Source organism: Grampus griseus, assembly GCF_964374135.1.
Source record: "Grampus griseus genome assembly, chromosome: 16".
NCBI lineage: Eukaryota > Metazoa > Chordata > Mammalia > Artiodactyla > Delphinidae > Grampus > Grampus griseus.
The window spans coordinates 54,592,894-54,613,547 of NC_139010.1; the positions used below are offsets into that span (position 1 = coordinate 54,592,894).

Below are 20,654 nucleotides of genomic sequence, written 5' to 3' on the forward strand. Positions count from 1 at the left end.
GTTGCCCTTCACTCACCTTTTAGAACCTTCTTTGACCTAGGCTATTTACCCCAGAAAAGAATATCTTTTTAGATACAAGTGTGGCCATCCTCCCCCAGCAGGTCCAAATTCCTAGCCAGGTCTTTCATGAAAAGGTTTCTAGCTTGGTCAAAACCCTTATTTTCAAGGGCTATCATCTCCCACCACGACTGAATCCCATACCTGGATATGTCTTGGGGAATTCCCTACCAAGGAGATATACCTGGAGATACACCCAGGACAAGGGGGGCCCAGTGGAGAGTTAGTTGCACATATGGGAACCAGGTAATGTTTCTCTTGCTGACGCTGGCATGTCTACCTACTGCCCATGAGCCATAATGACTCAGCTTCCCCGAGTCAGTGCGCTGCCACCAGCATCGTGTGACCACCCCCAAATACAAAGCCCTGGGTATCTGAGTACAGGCAGCTTTTCCCAGAGCCCCACACGTTCAAAGTATCGTAACGAAGCCACACTGGTTACCCCATTAATCTTGTAAACTCCAAGGGAACAGGATTAAAATACCACCTGGATAGATTCCTGTTAACACAGTCAGCAAGGAGCAAGAGAACACCACAAAACACAAGGTTAGAGGGAAGCAAATGATGGGGAGAGAGCTCTTAGCAACCAGGAAGAACCCCAAGGTAAAAAAGAAAGTAACAGTATCGGTACAAAGCGAGGCACATGATTTTCCTTTAATTACCTTCAGATTTAGGACTAGGAGTAGATGCAGGAAACTGGTAGGTAGGAGTGTAAGGATTGTCCTCTGTAGCAGAGAAAAGCAGTGGATTTTGAAACTATCCACCACGAAGTGGAGGAAGTGACAAATCTCCGATTGATTCTTTCAAATGACTGATTACCTATTTTAGTGTTATTAAAGCACACGGCATCACACTTGAAAAGACATTAATGAATTAGAAAGGACTTGGTTATTTTAACACGGCACATTCATGCAAATAAGTGAAATAAAATTTCTGCCAACCAAAAGTGACTATCAAAACAAAATCTAAAAGCCAAATCTTATTCCTAAAATGGAACTGTAAGAATTAATTTAAGGCTAGGACAACAGATACACTGTCTAAGTTCATGGTACCTTCAGAACTTTGCTGGATTTCAGGAAGTTCAGGGAATTTGTACGTAGGGAAATAAGGGTTTTCTTCAGGAGTGTCTAGGCAGAGGAGCAGGTTTGGTAGAGAGAATAGAGGAAGATACAAATGGAGAGAATGAACGAATAGGAATCCACACACAATTCAGGCTCCTTGAATTCTGGAACATACTAAGCTTCACCAGTGATGAAAGGAATTCAAATTGCTTTTAAAAATCCAGTCCTTTTGCCTGAATGACTGAGACACGTCTAAAGACACAATATCATTTCTCTTCTTGGACAAAGAATTCCATGAATAGTCTCCAATAAGCAAAAGGCATTTAGCACAAAGCTTCAAATTTTCACCTTTTATGGGAAAAAAATATTAAGTATGCTAATAAATTGTGTGTAAAGAAAACAACTGTCATCAAATGATTTTTTTAAAAAAATCAAAGCTTGTGCTGTAGACATTAGAATCAGGACAAATTAGTGGATTCTTAATTTTTCAAATACCTCTGCCTAGGGCAGGTAGTTTCGCTCAGAATCTGTAATTTAGGTTGAGTTATCATCTATAATATATGAGAGGACCAATGCTGCCTGAGGGGCAGAATTACATATTTTTCACATATGCACCTGTGTCTCGGCATTTGGGCCGCCAAAGCTGGATCTAAAGGTGAGAGACAGATTGTTGGGGAAATGGACGTTGGCTTTAGGAAGTGACCAGTGCAACTGACACCATCTGATCAGACAGCCAGCATCACCACCGTGACTGAGCTCATCTACCTCAAAAAGAGTGAATTTACTCTTGGCTCAGAAACACTAAATACTGAGCATCTCAAAATTTAGAAACAAATTGAAGAGGGGTACCCCCAGGTTCATTCTGAACCCTGCAGGAGCTAATTAACAGTGATGTTAGCTGGCAGCCACAGTTAATCAGACAGACTGGTTATCTGCGGCACAGGCTGACCAGACAATGATCAGACACTTTTCCTTTGCCTTCGTGTGTCTTCTGTGCCAGGCGGCCAGACTGGATTTGGCCACAGGGAAGGACAAGATGCTCTGCCTGCAGGAGGAGTGGTACCCTTCTCACAGCGCAGCTGCATCCCTGCCCAGCAGCTGAGTGGCGGCACAGGCGGATGAGAGCTGTGGGGCTTGCAACCTGCCTGAGCACTGGCCTGGGGTTCTCCCACCATGCTGGGTCCCCTGCTGGCAGCCCAGCAGGCCCCTGATTTGGAAGCACTACTCTCCCAGCTTGAGCGGGCTCTGTTGTGTCAGCTCTGGACTGGCTCTCAGGGCTCCCTGCCAAGTGCTGGCTCCCAGCTGCGGAAGATTATTTTTCACATTAACACCGTCATACAGGTGCACCATGCGTCCTACTTCACAAGGCAGAATTTGCTCTCATTTGGGCCCTGCCACACCCCTCAGAGGAAGGGGAAGGGAACAGACACAGAGAGGTCCATGATTGGCCCACGGTCACATGAGTGCTCGGGGGACTGAACCCAGACGAGAACACTTTTTAACTCCCAGTTCATGCCTTCTCAACTTGCTCTGCCTACAAGGCAGTCATGGGCTGACACCGGGAGGTGCACCTAAAGCCAGAAGCAGGTGGGAGCCGAAGCTGCTCACATCCCAGGCAGGCAGGTGCTAAAGAACGCGGGCAGAGTGCTGGGCTCAGCCTGCTGCATCCCCAACACCTGGGAGGGAGGACTTGGGAGCCGACCTGAGCTCCCACATGTGAGGCAGGCGCACAAGTTCTCCCGCCCCCTCTGCTCTTGCAGGTGCATGGCTGGGCTCAGGCAGGCCCGGGCCTAATGAGGTCAAGCTGCAGGACCCAGTCTTCCGGCCAAGTGAGTTTAGGTCCTCACCACAATAGTCAACATATAGGCACAGCACAGCTTCTACAAATGAAAATCAATACCTCTGTTTAGTTTGTGGATCTGCTTAAACATGGTCTTGTACCAGTCTTTTGATCTCTCGGTGTTCTGGAGAAAAAGAGGAAAATAAAATGGAAATCTCAGCACGTTTCGGAACTTCCATGATTACGAAAGCAAAATGAAAAGTGACAACAGTCAAAACTCATGTAATTCTGTACATCACTGTGATCTCACATTGAAATCTTTTCTTTTTTAAATGCAAAACTGTTGAGAAAGAACCGACAAACCAAGGGATTCAGACCTGAATCTGCGAGGTAATATTTGGTCAAAAGGATGCAGGTTTTGAAACCAGTGGACAAGGATCCACTTGAAATGTGTCCATTCTTAGGTAATTTTTAGAGAGAACCTCTCTCCATATATAGATGACTACACTGAAGTAAAGCCTCCTAGAAATGTAAGAAACAAGGAACATATGCTTATCACCCATTTCAGGTTACTCTGTAGAAGTATCTAAGCCACCTGCATAGGGCTAGATTTAGAATGTATACATTAAAACGTAACCCATTATAGCATCCAATGCCAGAGAGTTTCCATCCTAACCACAAGCTGGGTTGTTTTTTAAGATAAAAATAAAACAAGGAAGGAGACAGGTGGTTAGATCAGATACTTCCACTCCCACCTTATAGATGAGAAAATATGATACAGAAAGTCAATGGTCACAGAGCAGGAGAGCAGGTGAGAGGGAGGGCTGCCCAACAGGATGCTTAGCGGGAAGGGTCTGCTCTGTCACCCACGGGTTGTGCAATCCTGGGCAAGTAATCCCGCCTGAGTCCCTGTTTCCGCATCTATAAAGTGGGAATGATATTAATACCTACCCTGTACGGTGAATCATGTTTGAATGAGATAATGCATTAGCAAACGAACACTGCGATCATTATTAGTAATAATTCTTTCTACTACTACTACTTATTATTAGAATACTTATTATTCCTTAGGACAACAATTCTTTTGAGGCTTAGCCCACTGCTGTTTCTATCAGCCTCCCCCAAAGGGACACAAAAACCTGTCCTTTGCTCAATGGAAATCACAGAGAAACACATCACAGCCAGTGTTCTGGTTCTGGCACATGGAGAGAGATGGGGTTCACCCCAATCCAGGTGCAAATGTGGGGCTTCTCTGGGATCCCAGGGCCTGCAGGAGGCTGGCGGGCCTGCACAGCGGGGAGGGCTACGCCAGGGCTGCCACGAGACCCACCCTGTTCTGAGGCCTTGCAGGCTGAATCCACCCTGTGTGTCCCTGAGAGTCTCCCACTCTCCCTGGATGACGGGCTATCTCCCATCCAAGGGAACTTCTTCCTGAACGCATGGTGGCAGGGACCCTGAGCCTCGCACTCTTCCCAGGGTTCTCTAACCCTGGACTACAGCACAATAACAAAGGAGACTGGGAAACACAGCTCACGACCTTCTCCTCTTGAACACACACATGCCTGAAGCCTCTCAGAAGCTCTGCCACAGAGAAAGCAATCTGCCTTTGTTCCACCCAGCTTTCCCCCACATTCATCTGACCATGAAACCCTTTCCTCATGGGTTTAGAAACAGCTAACGTATGCTTTGGGAAAAGTTGTCACCCAGCTCTTGGAGGTTCTGCAGGCCTCAGTGGGCTTAGAGAGAAGACAGTGCTGAGGACCCTCCTTTTGAGGTCTCTGCCACCCACAGACGGGGTTCACATGGACCCAGGGGTGGACACCTGTCACTGGCTTAGGACAAAGCCTAAGAAGGACCTGTAGGTCCGCACTCGTACCCGGAGTGGGATGCCCACACCATCCATGGAAACATCGCTCAGGTCCTGAGTGCTCTTTGCCACCCGCCTGCTGTCATCCTTCACCTTCTTCTCAGCAGCCCTGCCAGGGGAGGTGGGTTTTTCCTGAGTTGGTGCTGAGTCCTGCTCTCCCACTCTTCTTTCCGAGACAGGATCTGGAAAAGAAAAGCAATCATTAGCTGAAGCTCTTCTGGTGGCTCCAAAGCAAATTCCCCACAAACAATCCAGCTAGGGTAGAGTGTGTCTGCCAGTTCTCAGTTGGAAGTTGTGCCTAGAGCAGGGGTCAGCAAACCATGGCCCAGCCCCCAGTTTCTGTAAATAAAGTTTTATTAGAACACAGCCATGCTCTTCGCTTACATATTATTTACTGCTGCTTTGGAGCTACAATGACAGAGCTGAGTAGCTGTGACAGAAACCTTATGGCCTGCAAAGCCTAACATATTTACCATCTGGCCCTTTTTTTTGGTTTAGTATTTGTTTTTTATTTATTGGATGAAAGATTAGATTCTGTAGTGTTTTACAATTTTCAGAAGTTTCACACACATGATTTCATATAATCCCATAATAACCCTTTGTCCTCCTACCCTTACTTTGCCCCTCTCCCCTTCTTCTTACCCCACTGGTAACCACTAGTTTATTCTCTATACCAGCGTCTGTTTTTTTGTTTTATTCACTAGTTTGTTGTATTTTTTAGATTACACATATAAGTGATACCATGGCAGTATCTGTCTTTCTCTGACTTATTTCACCAAGCATAATGCCCTCCAAGTCCATCCATGTTGCTGCAAATGGCAAAATTTCATTTTTATGGCTGAGTTATATTCCATTGTGTACATACCACATCTTCTTTATCCATTCATCTGTTGATGGACACTTAGGTTGCTTCCATACCTTGGCAACTGTAAATAATGCTGCTATGAACATTGGGGTGCATGTATCTTTTCAAATTAGTGGTTTTGTTTTTTTCAGATATATACCCAGGAGCGGAATTGCTGGGTCACATGGTAGCTCTATTTGAGGGTTTTTTTTTTTTTTTTTGAGAAACCTCCATACTGTTTTCCGCCCATTAGGCCCTTTTAAAAAATGTGTGGACAGTGTGGTAAGTGCCCTATAGATGTCTGTACTTGGTGCTCCAGACATCCAGGTAGTTCTGACTTTTCTAGGAATTCAGGGAGCAGGTAAACCACACGAGGGTGGCCAGACACTACTTGAAAGTTCTTGTTTCCCCTTGAGGAAGTCACTTAACTTTTCTGTGCCTCTGTTTTCTCATCCAGAAATGGGGATAACACTTCAACTGGCCAGCTCACAGCAATGTTGTGAGGACCTAATAAAATAGCTTACGCCAAGTGCTCAGAAAACGGTAAACTGCTAAATGCACATTAGAGTTTATTTAATTTCATCCAGGATTGGAAGCTACAGAGAGCTAATAAACATACCACGTGTGGCCTATAGATTATAAAATTACTTAGTGTGTTCTGTTATTCCAAGGCATGTCATTTATTTATAGGAGGCATTTACAAAGCACCTGCCAGGTGCTATGCGTTCACATGTGCTGTGGACATGGGGGTGAACCATTCCCAGCCTGGCCTTCAAGGAACTGACGGTCTAGTGGGCAGAAAGAGGAGAGCCAGCAATGAGAATGGAGGCAACCAGTGCTGACAGAGGAGTCCACATCCCACTCCGCTGAGGAACTGGGTTCAGGCACCACCTCTCAGAAGGGTCAGCCAGACAAAGAGGAAGTGAAGGGTGCTCCTGGCGGAGGGAATGGCATAAGCAAATGCCAGGGGCCTCTGGACTACTCTGAGCTTATTATGGGCCAGGCAGTGTGCTAAGCTCTTCACGTACATTACCGCAGCTCATCCTCCCAGTAACTCTATGAGGAAGAAACTATCATCATCCCTCCATTTTTTAAAAAAAGAAACAAGTAAAATTAATTTTTATTTTATTTACTCTATCTAAAATATCATTTCAACATGTAATCAGTATAAGCAGTTACTAGTGAGGTGTTATACACTCTTTATCTTGTACCAAGCACTGCATGTGAGCCTGTGTATTATACCTACAGCACCTCTTGATTTGCATTAGCCACATTTTAAGTGCTCCATGGCCACATGGGGCTGGCTAGTGGCTACCATACTGGACAGAACAGCAGTAGAGTAAGAATGCCCATCTAACCATTTATTAGTGCTGTGGTTTGCATTGAGCTTTTCAGAGTATCAGTTACTGGTCCATTAAGTCATCCCTCCATTTTTAAAAGACAGGCAAGGGGAACAAAGCACAGAAAAGTTAAAGTAGCCTGCCTGAGGTCACACAGCAGCGTGTGGCCAAGCCAGGATTTGGCCTAGTGTCCACCTGACTCCAGCGGTCCTCGCTGAACCACATCCTGTCTGGCCTCCCTCCAAGGTGGGACCAAGGTTTCGAGCCTGGGAGCCTGGCCTGATCCAAACAGAGAAGTCAGGAAAGGGAACTGGGCTGGGGAAGGCAGGGAGAGAAGGCTGTCTGCACTTAGGGTAACTTTGAGGGGACAGCGAGACACTCAAGTAGAAGTGCCCTGGAGACCCTGAAGAAACGTGAGAGTGAAGCCCAGGGAGAGGCCCCGGGAGAGGGCGATTCTGGAGCCATCAGCACAAAAGTGATGGCTGAAGGCAAGGAGATGGAAGAGGTCAGTGAGGAGATGACAGCAGAGTCAAGGGCCGAGGTCATGCACGAAGGAATGTCACAGTTACAGGCTGAAAAGCAGGAAAAAAAAGGGTTCCCAGAAGCTTGCAGCTGTTGCTGGAGGGATAGGAGATGAACCGGAGAGGAACAAGTGAGGTGTCACTGAAACCAGAGAAGACAGAGTTCCAAGAAGTGGGATGGTAACGCGTCAGAGGAAAAAACAGAAAAACGAAAAAAAGAAATTGAAGCAGAGGAAGCGGCATTACCTTAGGCAAAAAAAGAGTCACAGGATCTCTCTGAGCGAGAAAATTTCAGGAGGGGAGTGAGGGCAGATGCCAGATTTCAGGGGCAGGAAGCGGGCAGTTAAGTAGGGAGGAGGTCAGCACGGGAGGAAGGAGCATGTCAGATGGTCACCAGAGAGGCCAAAAGACTGGGGGGCAAAAAGGGTTACACCGGGGAGTCTAATGTCCTACCAGTGGAGCCCATGAGGTGAGACGGCAGGGGATGAAGGTGTGCCCTGGCTATTAGTACGTGTCCGGGAAGGATCTGTTCATTGACTGAGGGAGAGGTTCTCATCTCTGAGAAAAGAAAACGTTCCGAGTGCTGGCTGCAGGACTAAACATTCCATGTTCCAGGGTACATGGAAAGCGGTGCTGAGGTCAGAGATGTCTGTGCGCGGGAGCTGGGGAAACACTGCCGCCAGCGAGCCCAGGTTTACGACTTTCACAGACTGCTCCATGGAGTGGCTCTGCCCGGGTTTCAAACAAACTACTGAAATGAATACTCATTCTGCGACCGCAGAACAATTTCTAAACATTCTGTGCAAGACTCAGCTTCGTGAGTGCTTCAGAAAACCCCATCACCGTAAGCTGTTGTTTTTTCTTAAAGACAGGGATTTTCCTTAATTAAAATGATTTCACACTGCTCTGATTTAATTTTTAATACAATTGTTAAAGGTTACGCTCCATTTACAGTTATTACAAAATACTGGCTATATTCCCCGCGTTGTATGATATACCCTTGTAGCCCATCTTACACCCAATAGGTTGTACTTCCCACCCCCTCACACCACTGGAAACCACTAGTGTGTTCTCTACATCTGTGAGCCTACTTCTTTTTTGTTTTATTCACTGGTTTGTTGTATCTCTGGTCTCACCACCATAAGCTCTACAAGATTAAGACCAGACTGGTTTTACGGGATGAGTTCTCAGGCTCGCACAAAATTCCAACAGGAGGCCAAGGATTTGGCAGGAAGCTCGGGAGGGTGGGGGAATGTTGAGTTACCAGAGTCCCCCCTTAACATGGCTGTGCTGAACACTCCCCCCCCGACTGGAAAGGCCTTGCCTCAGTGTGATCAAGTTGCAGCAGGTGAGGCTGATTTCAAGCTGTCTCACCGAGTGCTTAGAGATGCTTGTCCTCACGCTCTACTGCCATCTCTTCAGAGGCAGATCACAGATATGCCAACCTCAGCGTTTCCAGACCTAGAGTAATTCTTAAGAAATTGTTAGGGCAGGTGGCTCTAGCAGCCATCACTTAACTGCAAAACTCAGGCTGACAGTCCATGGATTTGTTCCCAAGCTGCCAGAGTCCTTGTGGTCTACGAAAATTAGCCCTGAACTCTTTTACTTCAGAAGCCTATGATCATGTGATTTGTAACTGAGTGGGTTTCAACACACAGAGGGCTGAACTGCAGCCTCTAAAGAAGAAGTGTTTCTTTATATAGTGGAAACCCAAGGTGACACTTCATTGTACCATGCAGGTGATGGGGCCACCCTGTGACATCCAATGGGTTACGATGAAGCCTTGCTGCTATTTCTCACTAGGCAAATACATGACACCCTGGAGCATTTCCTTCGAGTTTTATACTGTGCTTTCAAAGGAAGGTCCTGGAAAGGGCCACTCAATAAAGGATGCTGCTGACAACCTGGACAGGGCATCTGTGTCTGTGGGAGGTGGGAAAGCATCCCTAGTCTTCACATCCAAAGCTTTGTGACTGAGGATCACAGCGCTGCTTACACTTCCCTCGGGGAAGGGAGGGGTGGCCTCTCCGTACCCTATGCCAGCCCCTCTGTCCCAGCCCTTGTTTTCCTGTCTTTCCACCCAGGGGACGGGAGCTTCGTGAGGCCAAATCCCATGCGGGTCTCATTCTTGGAGGAATCTCATTAAGCATGAAGCCCCACAGAGGTTTAATAAAAAAATCGGTTAGTGGGAGGGAGGCTGGTGGTCCTTCCAAGTCCCATCACCACTGGGGTGGGGGGAAAAGCCTTACTTTCTTTTACTCCAGAGCACAGACTAGAGCACCAGCCCCACCAGCCTTCTCTCCTTCAGGAGCTCCTGAACAAAATGGTGCTCTTCCTTTTTAAACAAAACTGCTTTTAGTGAGCACCTACTTTACATCCCGCTCTATCAAATACCCTTAGTAGATCTGCACCAAAAGCGGAGGATGGAAGCGCTGGGCTTATTTTAAAGCGGAGGAAGTGGCCTGAGCCTGCCAGCATGATAGAGAAGCCCCGACATACACACAGCACCTTCCAGTGTGCAAAGCACCCTCCTCCCTCTTCCCATCACAAATGATACCTACAACGCCTCTTTGAGGCAGGGGCAAGGATTACACGCCTATTTCCCATATGAGGAAACTGGCTCAGTGAGGTGAAGTCACTTATGCAGGGACAAACAGCTACTATAAGAGGGAAGAACCAGGACCAAACTCTGGGTCCCCTAACTTGTGTTGAGGTGCCTTTTCAAACTCCCCAAAGCAGGAAGGCACCCACAGGAGCTCCTTTTCAGAGCCGCCCTGTTCTCAGCAATCTGGGCTGGGGCCAGGGAATGAAGTGGGCTGGAGTGCAGCAGCTCCAGGAGGGGCAGCAAAGGGCACCTTGAACTCAGCCACGGCCTCTCCTGGTCCTGCGGCCAAGTCCTGGATAAAGTGGAGAGGGTGTGAGAACCCCATGTCCTCCCCACCAGGCTCTCCACGAATCACAAGGACAGCAGCGGGATGAAGGAACACAGAACTCATGGAGTAGCTGCTCAGAAAAATGGTGGCTTTTGCTATCCACCAGATCAGGGGTCCTCAACCCCAGAGATCACGAGTACCGACAAATCCATGTGTTTGCATGCATGTGGCTTTTTCTAGAGAATGAATCTACTGCCTTGCTTAGATTCTCCAAATGAGTCCATGACCAAAACAAGGTTACAAGCCACGATGTCACACCATTAGCTGCAGCACAGTTCCCTGCAACAGCCCCAGAGCCTGGCTTGGTCCTTACACAAAGTAGGCACTCAATAAAATGACAAGTGAGCCAGCGGAGGCACCTACTGGCAACAGTAGCTCATTTCTATCAAGGACTTGAGTGCCAGTACTCAGTGCTAAGATGTTGACAAGCAGAACCCAGGAGGCGCTACTGCTTTCCCTATCTGGCAGATAAAAACTGATCTGTAGTTTAGATCATCAGTAACCTGCCTTAGGTCTCACCATCAGTAGATGGGAGAACCAGGATTATGGCTCCAGAAAGCCGGAAGGAAATAGCCAAACATTCCCATTCCTGGGTTCCCTCCCCACCCCAAGCTTGTCCCAATCCTGTGCACTTTGTCAGGCAGTGAGCCCTGATATCTGATTATATTTGCAGTCACTCCCCACCACTGTCGGCTCTTGATGAAACCTGCTATTCCAGTGCAGTCAGTACAGAGGGAAGCATCGGCATCGCCGGGGAGCTCGTTAGAAATTCAACTTCTGGGACTTCCCTGGTGGTCCAGTGGTTAAGAATCTGCCTTCCAATGCAGGGGACGTGGTTTCGATCCCTGGTCAGGGAACTAAGATCCCACATGCCGTGGGGCAACTAAGCCCGTGCACCACTACTGAGCCTGCACACCACAAATAGAGAACCCTGGAGTCCACGTGCCGCAACGAAGATCCTTCATGCCGCCACTAAGACCCAACGCAGCCAAATAAATAAATAAATATTAAAAAAAAAGAAAAAAGAAATGCAACTTCTCGCCTATACCCATGAAATCCGAAACTCTGGAGGTGTGGCCCGGGAATCTGGGCTTTGGCCAGCTCTCCAGGAGGGTCTGATGCCAGCTCAAGTTCAAGAAGCTGTGCTCCCCAACCCTCTTCCAGGCACTGCTGGCCTGGAGGCTCTCCCCTTGGTCCATCATCCCAGGGTCATCTATTGGCATTTGGGTTTGCCACCCAAAAAGGAGAGAACTGATCCACATTTCCCAACCCCAGATTGTCACACCCTAGAAGAGACACAGAAGCAATAGGAAGGTGGCTTCTTCAATGATGCTGGCCAGGAGCACTCCATCCAAAGCATAGCTCCTTGTCCTTTTTATTCAGAATAGCCAGTTCTTACCAATCAAGGCACTTGTCACTGTCCCACTGGACATGTTTACTAGTTTGCACCACTAGTGTGCCCCCACCAGCCTTCAAGTTCCAGGGAGGCAGGAACCATGCCTGTTTTGATCATCCTTGCAGCCAGCAATAAGCAGTTCCCAACACATCAGAGAAGCTCGCAAGACTTCACTGACTGAACACATCAGGTGGTGGACAGAAGACGGCTTTAGCAGGAACACGTGTTAGTATGTAAATAAATATTTCTCACCTACCTGAAAGGCTACTGAGTCGTTTCTGCTGTTCTGTGATAAAAAACAAAAAAAAAACACAGTGTAAGTGAGATTTACACAGACATGGTAAGACCAAGAAGTCCCGGCATAATTCGTTAGGATCCCCAAACCTGTGTCCTTACTGTCCTCTGGGCTTAGATGCTAAAATGCTGTGTGGTCCAGCTGCATACAGGGATATTAATGTGGCTTCATCATCTGGGTGTGGTGTCTCCTGTCCCTCTCCCCCTAGATTCGTGCCAGGATTCAGGGAACAATCACTGTTTTATGGCTGTTTACCTCTTAAAGTGATCTGATCACTGAAGGAGGCCCTCAACTCCCCTGGTCTCAAGGGAGCAGGACCTTATACACCCCAGTCTTGGTACCTTTTGAGGGAATGTAATCATAACCATGGCAGCTACCGTCTGAGAGCTTGTGAAATGCCAGATATTGTTTTAAGAGCTTTCACGTGTGTGAACACTTTTAATCTTCACAGTAACTCTAGCAGGTAGGTCAGCACTGGCTGAGAGACCTCACATAAGGGGCACAAACTACCCAAGATGACACTGAAAATCAGAGCTGCGTCTAGAACCTGGGTCCCCCAGGTTTCTTTCCAACTCTTATCACCAGGCCCCACTGGTTCCTTAACAGTGAGAGGTCCATTGGTTTCCCACCCTCCTGGGAAGTCTCGCGGTGGGGAGGCCAGCATCTCCTTTGGAGAGTTCTGTGCGTATGTGCTTTGGGATAAGCACAGACATGACCTTTACCTTCTACAGCTGCTAAATATAAAGCAGCCACATGTATAAAAATAGAACACTTGCCAGCCCAAGGGTGCTGTCATCGTCCCCCTTGGCAGCATCCCCACCCTCCCTCCAGAACCAGCGTGGCGAGAAGTAAACAGAGCAGCAGGGGAGCTCGCAGCTGGTGGAAGCTGCCCTGTGTACGTCGGGCACGTGGGCAAGGTTCACACTAGCTGTACCACAGAAGCCCAGCAGAGCCCTAGGCTCAGCTCTGCCAGCAACTTGCCAGATGGCACTGACCAACCACTTAACGTCTCAGCCTCCGTTTCCTTGTCTGTTAAATCAAAGTGCTCACTGGATCTATGGTAACCAAACGCTAGTCTCCAAGCTGGAAGCAAGGCCTTCCCTAGCAATCAAAAGCAAATTTATTCAGTTGAAAAGATTATGTGGTATCGCACTTCTGAGGTGTGGAATAGCCTTTCCTTCATAGAAAGAGATGCATGCAGCGTAGATCACAGTGGTTGTTTTTCAAGAGTGTTATTTAGCAAAAGTTAGAAATTAGCAACCCCAGGCTAGTCCCCAGGCCGTTTCACGTGGCCATGAGATCTAGAAGTCTGGGACCGCGGGGAACTCCTGTCCTTCATGTGGTCCATGGACTTGCCCTGCAAGCGTGCTGAAAAATGCAGAGCTTCTCCCCCATGCCTCCCCGCCAAAGACCTCCTGAATGTGACTCCCAGCATGCTATGCACACTGGAGACCAAGAACCACCCGTGCACTCTCAGTCCTGAGAGTTTTCCAGTTTAAATCCTCCTCCCCAGACTGATCATAAGCCATCTGCCCTCAAACACATGTGGGACGGAAAGCTCCAGAGAGAGGGGCAAGGGCTATGTTTACACAACTGTGAGAGCCAGGCCAGAGGCGCAGTGCCCCTCCGTTTGTTTGCAGTAGGGGGGCCTGAATTGGGGAGACAGGGTTATTGTCGCACTATGCCCTGGGGCAGCCTAGGCGGGAACAACGGGAACCTTTTTTACGATGACTAAACTAGAATTCTAGAAGTGGAGCAGAGTTATCGCTCCCTCAGGAGACTTCGCAATAGTTAAATTGTTTTCACGGGTACGTTTTGTGAGGCAAAGCAGGGCTGTCAGGCTGGGTAAATTCCAAAGCGAAGCCAAAAATGCCTGACCTAAAGTGAGTTGATGATTAGTGATCCAAAGTCAGTTGCACTGGGCGTTTCCGTGCTCCTCAACTCTTCCCGCCTCCTTAAGGAGCGTAGGGGAAGCTACCTTTTAATTCCAAATGGCAAAGTACTTGAACCCTTTCCTGAGGGACGTGTGATTCAGGCTGCACGATTCTGATGTTTAAGCCCAAAGGCAGGACTTGGACAAAAGAGAAAGGCAAGAACCAAAGGCATCTGAGCAAATAAGACTCCATTTGTTCAGGGAAGAAGCAAGAAGGAAGCACAGGCACTTCTGTGCCCAAAAACGTCTCACTAGGTGCCACCAGAAGTAGCTGGCATTACACTTGGCATTTCCCAAAAACCAAGCGGCCTTGGGAGTAAACCGCCCTTCCTTCTGGGAACTAACTTGCTTCTTTTTGAGTGGGTTTTTTAAAAAGATGAGTCATAAAGAAGTTCATAGAGAACCAGCATTTCACTCTGTCCTGCATTATGGGCACTTTCTGGGCAGAGAAGGCTACTGCCAGCAAGGGGGATGGCACTGCTGAAAGGAAAACGGGCTCTTACGTAGCTTAGTGTAGGGGGTGGGGCCCTTCTATCTTTTGAAGAACATAGATTCATGGGTGAAAATTAATATGGGAACCACACAGAATGAAAAAAAACAAAATTACTAAAATAACTATGATTTGAGTGGGATGGCTGTGAGAGAAAATGTTTCATTCATCTGCTTTTCAAGTTTGGGGCAGGAAATAGAAAACTCCATTTAATACGGAAAACAATTAAAAATAGACTCCAGTCCCATTCTCATCCAAGTCAATACAGAGAGGGAGGGGAGGGGAGGAAAAGTATGAAGTAGGCGAGCAGGGAGTCAAGAAAAGGAAGATTTGGTACCGAGCTCTGAGCTCTAAATAAAATAATTAAACCTCCACCGTTCTTTGAAATTCAGACTCAAGAGCCCTTTCTACACTAGGAAACTGCTTGAAGACTTTATGTTTCACATCGCAAAGGACTTTTGTGAAGGGGACGTTTATTCCTCTATGGAATTTCAAAAAGGAAAACTTGGGACTTAGAATCATCTTCTGGGATTTTAAAGCAGAAGGGTCAACATATATCATTACTACCTCAACGCGCTCCGTTTCCCCTATAACACCCCTTCAGAGAAAGGGAAGAACCAACCAGCAGCAGTCAGAGAAACTCTAGAAAACAAACATGAAAACCCTCAGCTGTGGCTGCTGAGCCTGAGCGTCCGGAGCCTGTGCTCCGCAACGGGAGAGGCCACAATAGTGAGAGGCCCGCGTACCGGGGGCCACATAGGGCAAGGGGCAAAAAGCCACACCAACGTCAAGTCCCCAGAGGGGGCCACTGAGGGAAAGCCCAGTGCAGTGACTTCTGGAGAGAATGAAGGCCATGAGTCACTAAGAAAAAGTTCAAAAGCCTCTGTTTCAGAGATACAAAAACATGTTTTCTATTCTAGAAAATGTCCCATCCAGTAGGTTTTCCTTTTTTTTTTTTTGAATTTTGGTGCTCAAAAGTTTACTTTCTAGAAAATTCATGTCACAGAACTACAGGATTTAGGACAGTAATTAAAAGAGGTATTACTGCACCTGGATTTTCCTAGCAGGGCCCTGACGAGAACTCTCATGACGGTAATTAAGGGGCAGATGTTTTCCTTTCTGTCTTTTCTTTCTTTTTGGAGCTCCCATCTGAAGAAAACTGAATACCCTGGCTGTGGGACACACGTCACCTACTTACTTATTCAGACACCTGACCTCATGCCCAGACAGGGGCCTCTGTCTGCTGCTGTGATCTACTTTGTGGGTCGTGGGAGTGAGTAAACTGGGGCAGATGGCCTCGGGGAAGGATGGGATTTGTAGAAGATGCTGTGGAATGGCGGAATCCTTGCCCCAGATGTCACAGTGCAGCTATGGCTGATTCCAGCCAGCTGGAGGCGGGGTGCTCCTTGCAGATCCCTTACCTCGATTATGTTGCAAGAGCACAATAGTAGGATTGACAATTGTCGTGGAGGGGTAGGCAGATGATGGCTTGCTAACTGGTGCAAAGGTCTGGGAATCAGTTCCAACGTGCGATGAAGAAAGTTCATTTAGTAGAGGACTTGAGTCCTGAAAAGAAAACAAACGTTGTCACTCACTGCAACTACGTGAAACCGAGAGGTACCACTTTTTAAAAAGAAGAGAATTAAAAAAAAAAAAAAAAGAAGAAGAGAATTAAAGCTTTACAAGGACCTTAATTATAAAAAGAAATGTAACCAGTGAGACATATTAATTCCAGTTAGATAAGTTTAATCTGGAATGTTTATTCTCTTTGTTGGGATTAGTAACGGGAGAGAAGGAAGGTGACTGTTACTCGAAGTCTCAGCAACGTCATTCATTATTTTCATCTGGTCATAACTGTGGCTCAATCCGGTTACTGAAAAAGCAAATTCGAAGAAGCATAACATGCAAAACTCATGCAATCCCCAATGCAATCTGAGAACAAAAGGTGGTTTAATTGGGGAAAATCAGGAAAGTTTAGTACTTGTTTAGAGCAACACGAGACATTGTGAGGACGAGAAGCCATTGACGTAAGAAGAGGGAAGAGTTAAGCATTGGAACTCTTGGAAAGCTACTCTTACCTACACCACTGAACGACCCTACTAGCACGCACTTCTGAGATCTGGACATTATCTTGTCGTACTGTGACATTTTCTCACTCTAATATTGACTGACAAAGATCTCTGAAGTAAAGACTTATGAAAATCCTGACTTGGAAATCCTGAGGTGTCTGCCAGAAATACCAATAAAATTATTACTACTAACATTATAATCTGCGTGATGGGAATAATAGCAGTCTTTTTAAACACATGAAAATAGGACCTCAAAACATAGTAAAGATATGTAGACAGTTTCCTCTATCATGCCTATAAATTTTGCCAAGTTTCTATTCTGAAGTTTACACACCCCAAAGCCACAATGTCATTCCCCAAAGGTCTGAAGAACAAGACCTTCTAGATAAAAGTGTAGCTCGAAGCAGTCAGTGTGCGCCACCAGAGACCAACTGCTCTGTAAGTACCTGCAGGACAAGGGCTATGCCTCCCTTCCTCCTCTTCCCCCTGCACCTAGCACAATGCCCTGCAGACCACGCGTGCTCAGTAAATGCCACATGGCTGACAGGAGTCGCCTACCAGCAAAGGTGTCTCTGAACAACCTCTGTAGCAAGAGAACACGTGCCCACCAAAAGAGAGGATGTGAGTGTCAGGACCCAGGATAGCTCCTGACACACAGTAGGAGCTTCCTTTAAAAACACTGGCTTGGGGCTTCCCTGGTGGTGCAGTGGTTGAGAGTCCGCCTGCCGATGCAGGGGATACGGGTTCGTGCCCCGGTCCGGGAAGATCCCACATGTCGCGGAGTGGCTGGGCCCGTGAGCCGTGGCCACTGAGCCTGCACGTCCGGAGCCTGTGCTCCGCAATGGGAGAGGCCACAGCAGTGAGAGGCCCACATACCGCGTACCAAAAAAAAAAACAAAAACAAACAAACAAACAAAAAAACACTGGCTTGGTCAGCTCACCTCTTCTGAAAGTGCCCTAATGTCATCGCTGTTAATTATGAGTGGCAGCTCAGTTTAGTAAATAAAACCTTTCCCTAAGACTCAAGAGGCACAATATGATCTCGTTCAAAAAGTGCCTCATCTCAACTTTTTCTTTGGTATAGTGGAAAAGCAATTACACTTTTCCTAATTGACTTCCGAAGTGATGTAATAAAGATAAATCTGCCACAATGCCCCCAGGAAACACACAAAAAATCAGGCATACAGCTCCGTAAAGTATAAATGCCTGGATGGATCGTGTGAACATTAAGCATCTCACAAATTTTACTCTGGTGTAACTCTTATCTCGGGAACATCACAAAAATAGCTATTGGCTAAAAGAACCTGGATCAATTAACAGGAATTTTCTTCCCTCTTACTCTCCAATCCCTGCAGATGGAGCAGATATCAACTTGTGGCTTGGCCACCATCCACAGGGGCTCCTGTTCCTCTTGACAATTCTCACTCATTGCAGGAATCCAACCAGTTTCCTTTTTCACCTCTTACTGTTTGTACCCAGGGCCAAACCAGAAGTTATCGGGCCAAAGGAAGTCCTCCTGGGAAGTCAGTACCAGGCTGACCAAACAGGTTTGAGAAATTGAGGACACTGTCCCAACTCATCTGTCCTGGCACACATGAGACAAACTCAATATGAAAAGCTAGATCTATGCAAATGACAAAGTGTAGGGTACACAAGAAAGCTACTAGTGCACTAAAAATAAGATTTGCTTTACATGACGCTCCAGAGAAACCTTCTGTGCCTGTACTCTCCAAAACAAGAGTGGCTTCTAAACGCACCTACAAACTGAGCTGGGGTGAGGAGAATGCATCAGCGAACAATCTGGCACCTTCCTCCAACAGGGCTGAGTGGACAAGCTCCAAGCTAGGATATCCAAAGCACCTGGGCCACATCTGGCCAGGTCCTCACCTAACCGTGATGTGCTGTATCTAGAGATTAGAGAAGAGGACCCTGCCCGGGATGTAGCCTTTCCCAGCTTTGGCGTGCCTGATATCTCACTGTAATTTCTTTTACAAGTCAAAAAACAAGCTTCCTTCCCGCTTTCTGTGTGACTGGCTTCAGTTTAATGAGCCACTGGAGCCAGTTTTGTAGGCATGCCTCTTTCCGCAGAGGGATGTCAATGAACGTTTAATTCCAGCAGCCGACTGCATGGCCCACTAGGTTGCTACGTTTTAAAATGTGGTCCACAGATCCTCAGCGTCAGAATCCCCCAGGATGCCTGTTACCAAGTCTCAGTCCTTGGCCCCTCCCCAGACCCACTCAATAAGAAACTCAAGGAGTATAACCTCGGAGGATCCCATGTACGCTACACTTGAGCACCAATACACCACTCAGATAAATCCTGTTCACAGCTGTGCCCACAGGATCTAGCAGGAAAACCAGAACGTGGCAGGAACTCAATGATGAACTGCTACTTAGTCAGCCACTTAGTTTTGAGGAGCTCTGGTCCATTTGCTAGGGCAACTCCTCAGCCCCAAAGCTAACAGTTACTGGGCACTCTCTGCGTGCCAAGCCCTGTATCAGAAACTTCTGCGTACTCAGTTCCACTGCACCCACAGCCCCGACAGATCCGTGCGTCCCCATTTTACGACTCACACTGAGGTTCTTGCAGTCTCTCAGCTCCCAGGGCTCCTGAGGGGAGAACAGACTGAGCCCTTTGACTTGGCCTTTCCTCTAAAGCACTTGGGCTTTCCCATTACGATGGGGCCTTGTCCCTCGCAGGACAGGACCTGAAGTGTCGGGACACTCTAACTTCCCATGACCACTGGGGCAGGTACTGTTTTGCCTCCAAAGCCCCTGGCAGCCACCCTGCAGGGGCCCCAGCAATTTTCTGCCTTTTGAGGAAACAGTGCTAATGCTTGTACCAGGCTTGTATATCCATTTGCTCAATTAAACTTTTTTTAAAATCCACTCTCTGCCATTGCTGTATATAAAAGAGAGTTTGCTTACTTGCAAAATCAGCACGAGTGAATCTTTCCCTCCCCTAGAACCTCCCTGCTCCCTGTTAGAGAAACAGTTAGCACCATGCCTACTGATGGCTTTTCCACACAATTCCTCAGGTTTCCTCTGCTCTCCGCACTACATCTGCCTGGCCTACGAGGAGCACAGCCAGCCAAAGGAAAGCCACAGAGGTGGTCTGCTCTGCGGGGAGATGTGCATTCCAAACAGGACAGAGAGGAAGAGGGTCTAGAGAGGTTGCTGGACAGCCACAAGGGGCCCACGGAACACACAGGGGAGGCATGCTCTAGTGAAAGCAAACACGGGTCCCGTCATCACACAAGCACAGGGCAGCCAACATCTCTCTCAGAACTTAGTACTTGAGTGAGAAAGGGATTTTGGGGTTTTCTTTCTTTCTTTTCTTTCTTTTTTTCTCTTTACTGCCGGGAGCAGACATTCAGGAAGGCTGTGAGGAAGGGGATCTAGCAAGCTTACGGTACTCGAAACAGCTCCCGTGAGGCCAGGCTCCGAGATTCTGCGGAGGCCCTCGGGGACCGGAGGGACCAGCGGAGGCGGTGGTGAGAAGGATGGCGGTGTCTGGCTAACGGGGGGGAGGGAGCCAGGAGTGCTGGCTGGCTGGCTGTGGTGAGACCGCCTCTGCAGATGAGGGGGAATGAAATCGTCTAGAGTCGGCAAGGTCAGAGGTGAGCCGGCAGGGACGGCCGCCGGGACCGGGGGGCCGTGGGGCCCCAGAGATGCTGGAGGTCTGTCAGTGCCTTCGTGCCCTCTGTCAGTGTTAACCAGGTAGAGAGGGACAACTATTACCTCAGGCTGGGCTGGGCTGGAGGAAGTGGCATCCTGTAGGAAATAAGGGGGTCATTACGTAAAGGGGTACAGCAGGGAAGAAGGAATTCCATATTTAAACAGCTGAGAGCGGACATGCAGTGATGTACGCTGAGAAACATTTAATCAGTGCCCTTTCCTCAGAGTACACGAGACAGTCAGTGCTAGCCAGTTGGCCTCCTGACACTATGACACAGAGGGAACCCCATCCAAGTTTACTTTCCACCCATCTATTTTTGAGTCCTTTAACACTTGAGAAAAAGAGAACAACAGAACAGGCAGGCAGGCTGTGTTTAACCCCAAAACTGC

General features: G+C 47.7%; 1 protein-coding gene across 40 annotated transcripts in view; it reads right to left on the reverse strand.

Annotated features, from left to right (window-relative positions):
- The window catches only part of SORBS1 (sorbin and SH3 domain containing 1), a 237,912-nt gene that overhangs the window by 70,528 nt on the left and 146,730 nt on the right, over window positions 1–20,654 (reverse strand). For 16 of the 40 annotated variants that reach the window (XM_082674001.1, XM_082673971.1, XM_082673979.1 and 13 more), the window contains 7 exons: window positions 19,998–20,360; window positions 15,939–16,083; window positions 12,056–12,085; window positions 4,775–4,947; window positions 3,019–3,082; window positions 1,110–1,184; window positions 720–782 (listed from right to left, as the gene is read on the reverse strand). In XM_082674001.1, coding sequence (XP_082530127.1) covers window positions 720–782; window positions 1,110–1,184; window positions 3,019–3,082; window positions 4,775–4,947; window positions 12,056–12,085; window positions 15,939–16,083; window positions 19,998–20,360 — 913 coding nt within the window. The remainder of the gene's footprint in view (window positions 1–719; window positions 783–1,109; window positions 1,185–3,018; window positions 3,083–4,774; window positions 4,948–12,055; window positions 12,086–15,938; window positions 16,084–19,997; window positions 20,361–20,654) is intronic. The other 24 variants (XM_082673988.1, XM_082673980.1, XM_082673987.1 and 21 more) reach the window with 7 other exon arrangements.